Below are 17219 nucleotides of genomic sequence, written 5' to 3' on the forward strand. Positions count from 1 at the left end.
AATTGTATATATATTGAAACACAAAAATGAAGTTTTTAACTGTTTCAAATCCTATCACGCTAAAATCGAACGGCAAACGGGGAAAAAAATCAAACGGATTAGATCGGATAATGGGTTAGAGTTTTGTGCTAAATATTTCGAGACATATTTGAGAGAGAATGAAATAAAAAGCGAAAGAACGAATATCTACTCTCTAGAAATGAACGGTATCGCAGAACGATATAATTGAACCCTCATGGAATGAGTCAGGTCCTTGTTGCTTCAAGGAAAATTACCGAAAGACATGTGGGCCGAACTAGTAAATACACAGAACTATTTACGAAATAGATTCCCGCATAGAACTTTGAAAGGAAAAGCACCCTTGAACGTTTTCAGTGACAGAAAATTTTCTGTCAGACATTTTAAAGTCATAGGAAGTTTGGCTTACGTCTTCAATCCTAAAAGATATTGAGACGAACTAGATAGCAAAGCGGAAAAGGGAGTGTTGGTTGGCTATGCAATAAAAACAAAAGGATATAGAGTTTGGATTTTGAAAACCAACAAGGTTATTGAGACGAAGCATGTAAAATTCAATGAATTTACTATGGGTACAGAAATTCAAAGAGAGTCTCAAAAATGTCGTGAAAATCCTTTGATTAACTTTTATAATAATTCAGATGTAGAAATGAGAGATTCTGAAGAGGACATAGAAAATCAGAAAATGCAATATGACGAAAACGTGAAATGGAAAAGGGTTGTAAAAACAAGAAAAAAGGGGGATGCAGCGGGCAGAAAAGATGTCTATTACTATCCTGAAGAAAATATCCGACTCAGAAGTAGAAACGATGTACAAAAATATTGTGAATGAAAAGGGATCAGCATAAACTTAGACGATTTTGATTTCAAAGGGGATACAAAGCGAGAAAATGACGTTTATGATGATGCATCAAATGAATCGGATACGAACATCGAAGCTCACTGTGTCAACATAAAAATCCCTAATTCTTACTTTGAAGCAAGAAATTCATCACAGAAGGACGAGTGGCAAAACGCGATGAAAGATGAGATCGAAGCACTAAAATCGCGGGATGTATGCATCTTTTGAGCAGATGAAGCTCATTTTTCCAGTACATACAAAAAGAAACCATTGCATTCCCCAAAAGTGAGTGAGGGGTGTGGGTTTATACGAGTTTGTTCATCATAGGACCCTTCTTCAAAACACAGTGCCCAGTAAATGGGGGGAAAACGGCTACGGTGAATGCACAGTGTTATTTAATGCTTCTGCCAGAGAAGGTCGTGCCATGTTTGCATGAAAGAGATGTGTTTTCTACCGTCACGTTTATGCAAGATGGAGCAACTAGTCACACTGTTACTCCGGTCAAGGCATTCCTGATATAGACGTTCGGGGAAGATAAAATCATAAGGCATTGCAGGTTCCTGTGGCCTCCTTGGTCTCCAGATTTGACACCGGCAGACTTCTGTTTATGGGGATATTTGAAATCCCGGGTATATCAATCCGATTCAATCCAATCTGTCGGAACTGAAAGATGCTATCCGCAGAGAAGTGTCATGTATACATCCGGACCTGCTGCACTCTGTCATTGCTGGATTTGTGACTCGCCTGCAATGTGCTATCCCCTGTGATGGTCATGTGGAACACATACTGCTGCAATATATGATTTTGAGGCATTCTATTATTTGCGTATATTTTCTTTGACTTGTGTACATAAGCGCCACCTATTGGCTGTTTTTGAGGGTTTTTCCCTGTCTTAAAAAAATTTCTGTGACCTAGCAATGCTAACCCTGCAAACCGTTTTTAATTACGGTTATTTTTCCGATTTTTATGAATTTTTAAAGTTTTGACACAGACTTTTTGCCCAACCCATATATTTACTCCCAATAGGATTTCAGTGTTGCATCATTTATAAGTTTTGAATGGGATCAATGAGTGCTGATCTTACTTTCTATTAGATTTGAAGCAAGTAAAAAAGTAAGATAAAGCACCTGTACTGACAATTTTTCCAAAAGGGTTCAACTAAGCTTGTCAATTTTGATTTGTAAAAGTTTCAGCAACCAGGTTTTCTCATAAAATATTTTGGCATCCTTAATTAGAGGGTATTGTCGTCCTTATAAGGAAGAAGGTTCCATATTTCATACCCTTTCATCTGCAGTAATTTTTTTATAACTGACAGACGGGATGTCTCCGATATATTTTTGGAGATCAGTTGATGTTTGGATGTAGTTGTAGGTTGTTTTCTTGGCCTCAATGTTGCTTGTGCTTACTGTTTCCAGTAGCTTCACCAATGTATGGCTTGGAATAGTTTTTATTTTCCTCTGAATTCTCACCATTATCACACTGCTGGATATATCTTATATATAAATATACAATGTCTGCCAACTATGCGAAAAAGATTTCCTCTTAGTTAAATCTGCATCATCTTGCCTTTTCTGCAGCAATTATAGACACAACATGGATTTTCGTTCTACTTTGCCGAACAAAATTTGTAGGACAAAATAACAAAAATACTTGGAAAAATAATCTGAGACATCTGCAGATGAAAATGTTAGAAAAATAAATCTCATGAATGGGACATCTAATCCCATTGTATTAGATGCACAGACTATCAGAAAAATTTTGAAATTACAAAAATCAGTTGTGACAATGTTGGTAGCATTACTTTGTGGATGTGTGCTAATGTAATAAGAGGGTCAGTGTGATCCCCTTCCATCTTCCTAGGTATATTGGTTTGTATCTCTGCCATCAAGAAAGATAATGAAAAAACTTTGGTGAACAATAAGAACATGATGCTTCAAAAAAAGTTGAAAAATTACTAAGCCTTTGGTTTATTCTTACTTGAGATGTGGGAGCCAAAAAGGGTATGCTGGGTCACACAGACTCAGTCTATTTTTGTAGTATTTATGAGCAAAAATTTTTTTGTCACAAGAGAACTTTGGCAATGCTGGCTTAGATGAAGTTATATATTTGATCTCATTCAACAAAAGAAAATGTATATAAACAATTTTCTCATCAATAAATTTTCAGCATTGTGGAATAAAACTTTTTTTACACTTGTCAGATATATATATTATTTGTATTGTTTATTTTATAGGACAAGTATGGAATATCTGCTGTAGTTGCTCGCAAGTTGGCTGGTATGAGTCCCATATCAATAAGGTATGCCCATTAAGTTAAACGGTTTAAATTGAAAGTTTTCTTTCGTTCAGTTGCTGTATGAACGCATAGAACTAAGTGTTCAGTTATTTAATCAGATTAACAAAAACTATTTTACATCATCGATAGTAAGTTTTTTTACTGTTTTAATACTGAACTAATCTCCGAGGTAAGAAACCTAACCCTGATGCCCTATCACACATATTTTGAATAAACATGAGAACTTGTAAATTGAACACAGTAATAAGTAATAAATAGTTTAGATAAAATGGAACATAAAATTAAATTTTATATGTTCTAGACTCTTTTTTTTATGTCAAGAAATTCAAATTTGTAAATTATAATATTTTGTTTTAATTATTATAATAAATTAATATTCAGAAATAAAACATTGTGATATGCGAAAAGTAAGTTTTTCATCATGTTATATACCTATTGTGTTCAAAAAATTATCCAAAAGTATTCATTTAGGTTTTTGACAGTTTAAACCAGTTTTTGACACTTGTCATGTCAAAAAGCCAACCCTTGTTTAAACTCACAAGTTCCAAAAATGTAAATATATATCATGGCTTGACAAATCCCAGGGGTCAGGTCACCATGTTTACTAGAAAATTCTTATTGGTACCTAAACCTATGTGATTATGAACTATATGTGATTGCTAAATTGAAGTCTAAGGATGGCACTGAAATTTTCTGATTCTATTACAGCATGTCTTTGAACATGGGAAGAAGGTGTATATATCAAGTCTCAGAAAAGTGGGGAAAAAGGAAAAATATTTTGAATCACCTTTCTTGAGAAAAAAACCATACTTGGCTCCTAAGAAATTTGGCTGGCATGGCACCTGAATGTTTTTTTTTCATTTGTCGTGATATGTTTCTGCCAAAGAATGAAATTGGCTTCTTCACTAACTGACCTGCCCAGTTGACCCGCTCTAACTATGAGTGAAGTGTTATGATTGAATGATTTATCCTACAACGATAAATCATTCAATCATAACACTTCACTCATAGTTAGAAAAAAAACTGGTGGCAGATGGCAGCACTACACATAACAAGCATTACACAGAAACAAACTTTACGTCAGGTTTCACTACATGTACACACACATTCCCGCATGTACCAATTCGTTAGAGGTTCCGCAGAGGAATATGGACGAGGTACATGTGTGGTTTAGTAGTAGTAGTAGTTGACCCGCCCAATGTCAGAATTTCAGGCTTTTGCTAGCCCCTATATATTTATTGATCCCTATGATTCAGAGTCATTTCCACGTTGTCATATTTCTTTGTGATAATTATGGTTGACAACTATGTATGGCAAACCTAATGATCAGAAGAATCAGAATATTGATATCTTGGGGATCAATATATATAAGGGTCCGTCAAAGCCCTGCGAAAGCCAGATGTTTGCCAGGTCAGGTCAACTGGGCTGACCAGTTTGCATAAAGCATTTAAAATTTTGTTAAACACAGTCTTGGCTCTGCAATGATTTCAATGTTTTTATTCAATGACTAAATCAGTTCTTTCTCTTCTCTGCATTCATATCACACCTAATGCATTATTTTGATCATCCAATTACACATAGCCATTAATTTGTGCTTAAAATTTTCAAACACCTTATTTTCATTTTTGCATGAGCTCAGTGTGCTAGGTTGTAATTTTTTTTGATCTGGTATGTATTATACTTAGTCTTAAGCTTTTTTCTTTGAAATTCAAAAGATTTTTTCTTTTACGTTCAGCAGTTTTCCCAGGAAATCAATTTTCACACACTGTCTGAACTTTTGAAAGACTATTTTGTAAACTTTTCAATTTCTCTACTGAGTTTTTGAGAGAAGTTGAATTTTTTTTACAGTACCAAAGAAGATTCTAAATCGACAGAAGATTTGTGCATTCTTGAAGCAACCTCAGAATTTGAAGCACTGCCTGAAAAATATCTTACTGATCCTGTGAATTTAGCTAAAAGTATGTGCTTATATGTATGTGTTGTGTAAATCAACCCTAAAGTTAAAGTAAACTTTGTATACTCAAAATCAGAATTTAACCGCCACTATGCAGGCTAGTTTTAACCACAATATTGAAGTATTTTAGTTCATTTTTGCCACAAAATGATGTAATCCTATTAAGGATGCCCATTTTTTTCCTTTTTCCTTTTTGTAGGTTTCAATTTCCCTAGTACATCATATATGAAGGATGAAATAGAACAAAATTGTATCCAAATACCCATTCTTTTTCTTAAGATTTTATGGCAAATATTCAAAAAAAAAATTTAAATTGTAGTTAACTGAAAATATTTTGTATGAAGAGATGGTATTTTTTTCCGGCATGAAATATACTGAGAAATTGAATTTTCTGGAAGTTATGCCAAAACTAATATTTGGAAAGAAAAGTGATTTGTCTCCTCCAGGAATCGAATCAGAATACCCTTGCATACCTGGCAAGTGCGCTGACCAATACACCAGACAAACTCTTTCCAATTCCTTATAACACACATTAGTAGTGTGAAGCACTGAGTGGAGTCGTAATATTTTGTCACAAAATTTCTGCCATCCATTTAAAAGTTCAATTGAGTGGTTGAAAAACTTTATAAGTCATGCTCATTATGATTGCAGCTAACCAAGCTGTTGGTAACCAAATTTTACATTTAAGTATCCAAGTTATATTTTTATTAACAAAATTTGAAACCAGCTCATAGTTTTAAATTAACAAGATAATTTTTTATTTCTTTATCATGTATCTTTCAGTTTGTACTCTGAAGCAAAGACTGTCACAACCTCAATTTCAACCAGTATATAGATCAGAGTTACATCCTCAGCAGAAATACCTTCATATCAAAAGATCACAACGTTGTAAAGTAATTTGAACACTTGATGTGTATTTCATTCAAAAATTATTTACTGAATGATTTAGTTAGTATTCCATTGTGTCTTTCAAATTTATTGTTATAAAGCCATGGTGTGTAATTTTATGTGATCTAGTTTCACAGGGTTTGCACATCCTTACAAACTCCTTAAAAAGTCCTAACTTTTTTCCCCCCTGGAAGGGCCCTTATAACTCCTTACTTTTTGCGGCCACTCCTGAAAAAGTCATTTTTTTTCCTCTAAAGGGATGATTTTTCTTAGAATAGGGATTCCCCATGGTGATGAATAGCATTGCCTAGAAAAATAAGAGGAAGCTTCCCCTGAATATAAAGAGGGAAAAAAGAGAAAAAACGCCCTCCTTTTTGTAAATAGAAAATGTGAATGCAGGGGAATGGGATTGGGACATTCAATGGGTGGGCATACCTGCCACCTGTTACGATTTTGTCGTATTTAGTATGATTTTAGCGAAATAATACGATTATACGCTTTTGCTTCTAAAATTATGATTTTTTACCGAATCGCTAATTTTGACGGTTTCCTGCCTATGTCATAAACTGGTCGGCATTGGAAATTGATGGTGTGTTGAATATCACTCCGCGGAACCTCTTGTTCAGTCATCAAATTTAAGATCGAAAAATTACGAGTCGAGTCGGGCCAAGTTAAAAATAAACTATCGGCATCAAAGCCGGTTTTATTCAAGGCAAGTGAAAAGATAAGATACAAATACACATCATTCAGTCTATATATACACAGTCAGTAATCTGCCCATCTGGCTCTACGAACAAAATTACCAATGAAAACAGGTTTACTTGGCGGCATATTCAAAAGTGAAGATAACATCAGTATCAGAGAAGGGGGAAAAAAAAGAAAGGGAAAAAATCTTTATCGCTCGACGCGAGCGGATCAACATAGGATGCATGATCATGGGAAAAGAAAAATCAGCATTTCTGCCTAACAGAACCAGTAGATGAAAATTCCCCCACACCCAGCGGCTTATGCAGCAACACGATGTCTCGAACCGCCTATATTACGCAGTATACTGAATGCAGACCTCACACAGCTCTCCTATTTTTCCTACTTTTGCCGCAATCGTCCTTTTTTACCGCAATTTTTTCCTATTATATCCCTCCCTTCCTTTGTTTACAGCCAATATCTCACTACAAAAATTTCGAGAAACCTCAGAATGTCACTGCTTTCCGCAGTATTTTTTGGCGTGTTTTATTTACATCACAACTCGCTACTGACAAAGAAGAGAGAAAAAACTTCAGTTCCACTGGAGTAGGAGGTGACGACACTCGTATCTTTTTGTCGCCGTGCCATAAAGTGTTAAAAACCGAAGTCCAGTGGGGAAAGCGAATCTGTTTCGCAGATCGGTTGCCGTAAATAAAAAGGCAAAAAAAAAAAGAGGGAGGAACAGGCTCTATCCACACACGAGAGATTCCATGAGATTCCGTAATGAGCGTTCATCCCTGAAGCCAGGTCTTCCTAGGAGTAGGCTTTTTGTGACGCGTGAACCGAACTGGATAATTTCGTGTCGGCAGAAATGTGTTACATAATGACGTTACGCATTTGTGTTTTCCAAGCGTGGGCATCAGCTCAGGACGACTATATGGTATATGACCTTGGCATCAGCCAGGGCTGTCTTAAGAGCATCATGGGCCCCCGGGCCAAGTGGTTTTTTTGAGGCCCTACCCGGTAAATTCTGGAAAATTTCAATCGGATCTCATTTTTGTAAGGCCCCTGGGCCATGTCCGGGTGGCCCATGCGTTAAGATGACACTGGCGTCAGCCACTCTATCGGCTGCATGTTTCGGTTTGAAGGGAAGAGACAAACACGAAAATGAAGAGAATATCGCTGAAATGCGCGGCACACGACGCTTAACTCCACCAGAAGCAGTCTGCCAATCACGCCCGACGTAAAGCACAGTCGTGAGCTGTATTGCGCTCTGTAAGAAAACTGTCGTACTGCTTTTCTTATTGCTAAATAGACGGCGTGTCGCTCTGGGTGATTCACGTGCGCACGGCACAGAAAACCTGCTTCTAGGAAAATCCGACTTTAAGTGACAGCCCAAACCATGTCTGGTTTTACAGGAGGGGGGGGGGGGGGGTTGATGCTTACGTCATCAGCCACCTTTATAAAAATATGAAATATTCTTAATGGCGTCTTACTTGGTGCGCGAAAGACGAGTAAAACTTTTCACTAGTTTCTGGGCACCTGAACTAACATTCTCCCTATTGAGTCCCCTACAGAGCGACTTTAGTGATCTCTAAATAATTAGCGGATCTAAGTGATCTGGATCTGTGCTGCTCATCATACAAGTGATCCGTGATTATGCCGCGAATCACTTAAGTAATATGGGAATGTGCTGCGGATAACTTGAGTGATGTAGAACTGCACTGGTAGCCGCACCAATTCTCTAAAACTTTGTCGCATTTCACTCAAGAGATCTCTTAATGTACCACAGATCACTCAAATGGTCTGGAATTGTGTCACGGGTCACTTAAGTGATCTGTAAATGTGTCACTTGTTTCATTTTTACAAAAATAGATTTGGAGACAGGCCAAATGTTTACCGTGGGTCAAGGGTTACCAAAGGCTTAGAGGTAGGGTTGCAATGAATTTCTTGACCAATTTGAGTTCTTATCCTTCAAATAGCATTGAAATTAACAGAAATTGATTATAATAACATATAAAGATATTTTCTTTCGAAATTTTAATTCTTTTAAAAAATATTTTTGCATTAAAAAAAAATTTTTTTTATCTGGGGGAGAGGGTAGCCTCAACCCAGATTCCACCCTGTATGCATGGGCTGAGATACGGGGGAGTATGTATATACCAAGCGTCAAAAGTGGAGTCGACTGATCTAATGTATATATGTATATAAGCTGACATCATCATCATCGTGCCCCCCAGCAATAATGACCTTGCCCCCCCAGACTTCCAAGTCAATCTCTGCTTATGGCTGTATGTCCCTGATCCCGCCAATAAGCGTTAAGAAGGAGGGGTCAGAGTGCTAATGAGAGGGAGGTGAGAGTTTTGCTGACTTTTTCTGAAAGGGGGGGGGGTCAAAAATTGCTAAAAATTTGCTGACTTAATACTTGAACAGCTCCTTATTTTGAAGCATACATGTGCTCAACCCATGATGTGGATGCCCTAAATGTGGCCTGCCTCAAGTGGCCCCGATACACTTACAGATAAATTACGTGGCTCGTGGCACATTCTTACCTCATTTAAATGACTCGCGGCATATTTCCAGATCACTCAAGTAGCTCATGGTGAATTCTAATTTCAATTGAGCGGCCCGAGGAAAATTTCCCAATCACTTAAGTGGCCCGCACCAGCACATTCCCAGATTGCGTGAGTGAGTGATTTCCGGGGACTTTCTTTCAAACCGAGGACAACTGAGGTCTATCACCATCTATGGGTGATTTACTACCTAGTGAGTTGTGCTGGAAGTGTAACTGTGCGTATGTACCTAACAGTCTGAGTGCGTATGTAGTGTTTGATTTTTCAAAGCTGCTATCTATATTTCAGGAGTGAAGTGAGTGATGTGTTATGATTGAATTACATTTTTACTGTTTGTAGGTCTGTTGCTCTCTGTGCAGACTTTTTAAAGTGTGAGATCGGCTCACATTCGCGCCTTAAAGTTGAGAACCACAGAAAACCAACTTCAGCCGACCACCGCTGTGACGGCAGTGGGGTTGGGGGGGGGGGGCTAGATGAATCTTTTTTTTGTTATATAACATTGTAAAATTTGCAACAATGGAAGCCCGAGATAAATCCAGTCAGAGGTGACCCTGGAATTTATTTGTTGTGAAATTAATACAAATTAAAAATTTTCATGACCCTCATGGGGGGGGGGGGGGAGTTGATATGGCTCCAGGTCAGGGTCCCCGAAGGGGAAGTTGATAGGTTTCATTTCGTGGACCCTGGATGAATCTTTGTTTTTGTAACTTTAGCAGTGAGAGTTTGCTATAAATCCATGTATAAGGGCCCATAAAAAAATCTGAATATTGACTTCCCACTCCTTTGTTGGGGGCTCTTAGATTTTAGCCGTTGGTAAAATGAATATGAATTAAAATTTTTTGTGGTGCTCATGGGGCGGGGGGTACAACAGAGCTCCAGGCTAGGGACCCTTATGGAGGAAGTTGACCCATTCTGGAAGGGTGTATTTCTCCTGTTCTTCCCTGGATTTGAACCTGCAGACCTTGATGGTAACTTTAACGTGGAAGACGAGCATCTTGCCACTGGGGCAAAATGATTACTCTGGCATTGAACACTAAAATTTAAACAAATCCTTTTTAATCCTGTGGACAACACAGTAAAAACCATCTGGTCCACCTAGACTTATTTATATCAGACTGTAATTTACACATTTTGCACTATACTTGTGGAAGTAGTATCAAAAGAGCGTAATTCTTAAAAAAAACCTTACATATCTTCATAATTTGCTGTGTGTATTGTTGAAGAGAGTTGACAGACTTGACTGTGGAAGACTCCCAAAAAAGAATATAATATACATATTGTGAGGAGAGCAGAAAAGAGTTATCTGCGGTTGCTTAAAACCCTATTTTGGCCAAAAATTGTTTTGTAACCAAGTCATTTCTGTCATTTTGCTTTGGCTTGAGTGAATCTTACAGGATACTGAAATAGTGCTATGGGGGGGGGGGGGGAAGAAAGTTCTCTGGATTTTTTAAATATTATTCTATGATTATGTTGTCTAAGATGTATCCTCCTCCACCCTACTTTTTCTAATTTTTTGAGTGAGAGCCCTGCAAATGAGAAAAAGTCATAAAGTCCCTGAAAAGTCACAGAATTTTGCTTTTGGTAGACACCCTGGCAATAATTTCAGTGTCAGTCAAGGTGCTGCAAGTGTTTAGTGCACCTGTCCATTTCCACAAAATTGGAAAATGAAATTTCTTGCTTCAAGTGTTTTTAACCATTTAAAGGCCGAACTATGAACAAAGTCACTTATTGTATTGAAATTTGGAATTTGAGGCCCTTTTGCGTGCCTATACATACATCGAGTTTGAAATTTGAAGAAAAAAAATTTTTTTCTTTGTTTTTCACGATGTTCCATAAATGGAACATTGGCACTTGGGGAGAGGTGAAAGCAGAAACTGGTATCGCCTATATTCTCACGATTATTTATTTCTGGAGTACAGTTATCACACGAAATTTTCTATTTTCTACTACAAATTCAAATTCGCAACACATACCGATTTTTTAACATAAAAATGAGTGCAGAAAATTCAAATTTTTTTGAATTCAAAGTCTGTGATAAAAGAAGAAAAACATATATATTTAATGGACCTGTTTGTCACATTGGTAGGATTTATACATAGTGTTTTGTTTTGGCAAACCGCACACCATCCTTGCGTCGCAGACACAATATAATGGCCATCAGATGACCTGACATCTTTTTTCCAGTTGACAACAGGGATCTGGATGAATAATTAACCCCTCCTTAGATCGTAGAAGGTTCATTGTCACTTCTCTTCGGAATTCCAAATGAGAAATAAGATCCGTTTCTCGACACTCTGAATGAATTATCCAATGTGCAATAATGGTCATATGGTGAATCTTTTCCAATGGAATCCAGAGCTGAGGTTTTGATCGGATTCTGGAAAGAATTTTTTTTTTATCCCATATAATAATTTTTTTTTCGGATTGCTCAAAACTGTCTTGCTTTTTCTTGAAACTTGAGTGTTGCACTTACATTTTGCTCCTTTTTTTTGCCCTACATCTTTTGAAGAACACGTTTCAGGAGTTTTCTAACAACCCATCCTCATTGTTGCAAAATTACCTAGCATTTCACATACATCAGTTGGAGCTGTTGATACTAGATAGATGATTTTCAACAATATCATCTTCATCCACGATGTTCCCATTTTCATTAGCATGTAATTGGAATATATCTACATCCTCTAATTAGGAATCTGAAAGAGTTTCTAAATATCTTACAGCTTCTTCTAATGTTAGATATCTTTTTGATATGGTTACATTCAGCTGAACACAACAAGACTATCTAAGATTGTCGAACTCGGTTTGATTAGTCTGCAGTTTGCTAAAATATACATTTCTAAGAATGCAAGAATAAAACGTACTCATCCAATATAAACAATCCACCTCAGAAAGCACATTCCTCTGTGTCATACTACCCAGAATTAGCCCCTATATACATGGCAAACAATGACAGCACCCTGGGGTTTGAATGGTAAAATCGAAGCAGCGCACTGCGCATTAGATATCCCTAGAATCCTGCTCTCTTGAAAGGCCAATGTTCCATAAATGATTATGTTCCATAAATGGAACATGCATTTTTTAATGTGCTTAGCTCTTTAACGTTTAACAGTACAAAGAAACTAATTCATTTACTTTGATATATTAAGTGGTAGAAACACAAAATAATTTTCAATTTACTTCTGAAATTTTAGAAAATTTTAATCGAAATGGGGAAAAAATACCCCAAAAATGTCAAATTTCAAAATTCTGCCGAAAATTTTTATATCGACCTGAAGTTTCCTAATTTATTTCAGAACATATATCGAACTCTCCTCTATACACGGTAAAAAACTCGAAATGTTTGAATCAATTTTTATCTGATATTTTTGTAAATAAAAACTATGCCTTAAACTATTATTAACCTTTAAACGGTTAATAATGCCCTAATTTTCTGAAATTTCATTTAAACATTTTTCTGAGATTTCGTGAAATTTCAGTGAACCACCAGATCTCTTATCATAACATCTGACCATCACTGAGATGACTAATTCCAAACCTACAGCTTTCTTGAAGCATTTTTTAATTGTCTGTTTATTGAGTTTTTGCCATGCTAAACAAACCACATGCCATCTACCCTGTCAATTGTAGTATTCGCCTATGATTGACAAGACCCATCAACACAATGAACTGTAATTCAAATAATCTTTTCTTATCAGTTTTTTTCACTTACAAAGAAAAGCCAGGCTTGCACAAAAGAAAAGGAATTTGCGTTTCCTTTTAACTATCATTGGGTTTGGCCTTCGAGATATAGTTTTTTTTTTAATTACTTCGGGACACACGTAGGTGAAAATGCAATGATTTAGTACAGTAAATGCAAGGATTTTTAATTTTTTGAGATATACAGCAGGGTTCATACAGTTCTTAAAAACTCCTTAAAAAGTCATTAAATTTCATTTCTTTTTTGAGGACCCTTAAAAACTTAAAATCCTTCCAGCTGTTTCTACAAAAAAAGTCACGACTTTCTCCCCACCCTCGAATATTTCCTGCTAAGGTTAATGAATGGGTGATGATGAGTAGTACTTGATGTTGAAAGAAGGTCCCTGAAAAAAAAAAGGAAAAAGAAAACAAGGCATGGCAGAGGAGGGGGTAAGATTTCTTTATAGGGATTTCAAATCCACCCTGTAGTGGGTGGGAAAGCTCTGCGGACGCCCAGAGCAGCTAAAAGATAACAACACCTGATTGATTGGACTACAGTGGCCACACCAGCTTTTGATATGCTGAGAAAAACGGGAAAGGAAGATTGTCATGCTGTTGCAAAAATGGACAATTAAATTGAAATAATGAAGTTGGCTAAGTTCTGTCATTCCCGCCAGAAAATGATGCTAATACCAGTGGTGGAAATTGTGCATCAAAATTAACATCTTTCTCCTATAGTGTATTTTCGTTATTTTCTGCGTTAGCTCTTGTTTTTTTGTTTTGTTTTTTTTTGTACTTGGAAACCCCCTCGAAATACTTTTATATCTGCCTTGTATGTACCTTAGAGGAGAAATAGAGAAATACTTATATTTCTCCTCTATAAATAGTTATATTTCTCCTGGTATGTACAATGACGTGCTCAGCGCATTAAATTCCCAGACTTTCAGAAAAGGACACAAAAAAAGTTTTGTTTTTGCGTGCCAAGATTAGTTCCCAGAGAGCGTGTTTTATTCCTTCATACTCCAGCACCACCCCTTCCTTGCATCTTCCATAGTCGTATTTAGAATTATCTGAGAAAATAATTTTGAAGAGTAATTTCACTCCTCTCCAAAATTTTAAGGGGTATTTAAAAAATTTTTTTTTACTAATATTACTATTGAAATTTTTTTTTTTTTAAGCAGTATTTTATTTTATGAAAAAAAATATTACGCAAAATTTGAAATAAAGTCCTCTAATAGTCCTCTATAAAATTTGGAGGATTGAAATTGAATTTAGATGCGTATTGGATTTGTCCCTGAAAATCGGATTGTGGTAACCGCAGCTCCTTATTCAAATTATTGCCCCCTCATTGGGCTTTTCATCGCGAAACCCTGATCATATCATTGATCGTGCAGCTCAAGATGGTTTACCCTAGTCCAGTGTTTTTCAACCGCCGACCGCAGTTGCCGTTTTCAAAAAAAGAAAAAAAAAAGTTGCCACTGCAAGCAGCAGTAATTACTATGGCCGATCGTCATTGCTTGAAATTCCGATGTTTCATGGAAAAAAATTCATTTCATGAATAAAAGAGCTAGTCCGCCAAATTATGAGTACTAATTTGTAAATTTCGTCAAATAACGAGTGTTAAATCGCCAAACATCGTGTTGAATATCCTGAAATTTGCTCCCATTTTGCAACAATTTCTTTCTAAGTATAACTGAAAAACAAGAAGACAGCAGGAATAATGCCAAAAAAATTGAAAATCTTAATGTTAAAGAATTTGTATTGTTCCATTTTAAACGACAGGTGAATAAAGAGTTACTGCAAATACAAATAATTTTGTAAAAAAAATCTGTCAGCTTTGGTTTTTTATTTTAAATAATTGAGGGGAAGTAAATATCACTTAGAATTTTTATAATTTATGTGATGCTGTTATGAGTTATATTTTTAACCGAAACTTGAAGGTTTTAGAACACTTTGGGGACAACAGAAAAGTATGGATTATCTGTATGTGGATTGATTATTTTATGAATTCTTATAATGCTGGGTAACAAATCAAAAGTTGTAATTTCTGAACCACTACTACTTCTATATTTTTGAGAGGAGGGAAAATTAGTTTGGCAAATTAAATATATATATAAATTTGCATATGTGCCCTGCCCCGTTTTTTTCTTGCTGTAAAACTTGCAAGTTTTGAAGTTTGCCATGACTCCTTAAAAACTCCTTAATTTTTATTTAGAAAATTTTGCATGAACCCTGATACACCCTTGTATCACACATATTCAAGCAGATATGACCAGTTTTTCTTGTAATACTATGCAGCTGCTTATTTTATGCGTGATTCAATTTTATTTTATTTATTACTATATTTGCATAATATTCAGGACTTATTTTTTCAAAATTCTGAAATTAGGAATGTGAGCACAACCTTAGTAAACCAGAGTATAATCCATCTTCCATCAAATTCAAGATTCAGTTGGCAGCATTGTAAGCATATTGTATCTTTTTTTTGTTTCTATGTTGTTTGCTTAAATATTTTTTAACATGAGCGGAGATATGCTCCCATCCCCAGCATCAATGACGAAGCCGACTGATCAAATGTTTATGCATATATATATGTTACTGCCAAAGCCCAAAGTTGGCCACTTCGTGAATTGGCTAGCCCAGTTGACCCAGTCAGTGTCCGAAATTCTGGCTTTTGCCGGGCCCTATATATCCCTAAATCAATCCCTATGATTCAGAGTCATCATGCATATGACATATTTTTTGTGATAAGTATGGCCATTTATAATTTGACAAGTGCATGGTCTCTCGTTTTTGTTTGAACAACCCATGTTTCTCTTACCAGTTGAATGGTGTCACTATCCTGGATGCAACTAGAGTCACCGATTTGGGAATTCTCATTGACGAGCAGCTTTAAGTTTTCTTGGTTCCCAACTTCAAGGTGCAAATGTGAGCCGATCTCCCCATTAAAAAGTCTCGCTACACATACACATTCCAACATGTACCAATTCGTTAGAAGTTCCACAGAGGAATATGGACAAGGTGCACGTCTGGTTCAGCAGCTTGGGTTTTCTGAACATTGTTCAGCTGTGGTTGAAAAATTGAATAGAATGCTCGGTTTCATTTTCAAAAAGTTCTCTTTGCCTTCTCCTAAAATCATTCTGCTTTTCCGAGGCGTAGTTCATCCTGGACTGAAGTACTGTAAGGTTTTGGAGACCATACCTACAGAGAAACATAGACTTGGTTTAAGGGGTGCAGAGAAGAGCTACGCGTGCCCTTGTTGGCACACAGAGCTTGAGTTTTTAAGAGAGACTTCATTTTTTGAATATGTTTACATTGGATGAAAGCAGGTGTCAGGGAAATATGATCAAAGTGTTCGAAATTTTCAATGGGATGAATAGGATGGACCATTAGTTACTGTCAATCGATTGCGTGACAAGATACCAGTATTGATAGGTAATGGACAATTTTCTAGGTTCTGGTGTTGCAGGGAATTTTTCTCTAATAGGGTTTTAAATAAGTGGAATAGCTTACCCCGTAGGGTAGTAAGTTGTAACACAATTGGCAAGTTTAAAAAGAAATATGAGATAAACATGTCGAGGTTAATTGAGAAGCTATCCATACTTAGAATAAATGACAATCATGAATATATTTCATGGCCATTGTATAATATTTTATCATATATATATATATATATATATATATATATATTGTTTCTAGTTTTTGTAATTGCATTTTTAATTGGGATACTGTATTTTAGAAATATATGACATCCATATTTGTTATGGACATCTTTTTCTCAACCACCTCGTTGGGCATTTTGCCTTTTGTAGCCTTGTATTTGTATTAGTCATAGCGAACCTTAATAAATATGGTTAGCTATGGCAACCCTAATGATAAAAGGAATCTGAATGTTGATATCTTAGTGATCCATATATAGTAATTGACACATAGAGGTCAGCCAAAGCCTGAATTTCGAACATTGGCCAGTTTGCGAGGTGGCCAATGTCAGGTTTTGGCAGTGTAACATATACAGTAAAACCTCCTCTAATGGCCACCTCCGAACAATGGCCATATTTTGTTGGAACCAAACATATCCCATAGACTTAACATTACAAGAAATCTCCAAACAAAGATTTATGAATAACAGCCACTTTAAACATGGAGTCTGGAGAAAAAAATACACATATTACTATGAGAAAAATAATTTTCAAGCTGATTTTAAATGTTTTCCCACTCCCTAAACTTTATGGGAGGAAAAAGATTATGGATGCTTTCTTTCCTCGAGTACAAATGCTAGATGAGTATATTGAAG

The 17219-nt window shown here is 36.2% G+C and overlaps 1 protein-coding gene across 2 annotated transcripts in view; it reads left to right on the forward strand.

The window, feature by feature from the left end:
* Positions 1-17219, forward strand: part of DCTN4-p62 (dynactin subunit 4) — a 124573-nt gene that overhangs the window by 59718 nt on the left and 47636 nt on the right. For both annotated transcript variants that reach the window (XM_089237925.1, XM_089237926.1), the window contains exons 6-9: positions 3090-3154; positions 5000-5109; positions 5889-5998; positions 15315-15388. In XM_089237925.1, coding sequence (XP_089094051.1) covers positions 3090-3154; positions 5000-5109; positions 5889-5998; positions 15315-15388 — 359 coding nt within the window. The remainder of the gene's footprint in view (positions 1-3089; positions 3155-4999; positions 5110-5888; positions 5999-15314; positions 15389-17219) is intronic.

This window comes from Pholcus phalangioides, unplaced genomic scaffold (assembly GCF_987345545.1).
Source record: "Pholcus phalangioides strain wild (caught in Gottingen) unplaced genomic scaffold, Ppha-v1.0 ptg000010l_1, whole genome shotgun sequence".
Lineage (NCBI taxonomy): Eukaryota > Metazoa > Arthropoda > Arachnida > Araneae > Pholcidae > Pholcus > Pholcus phalangioides.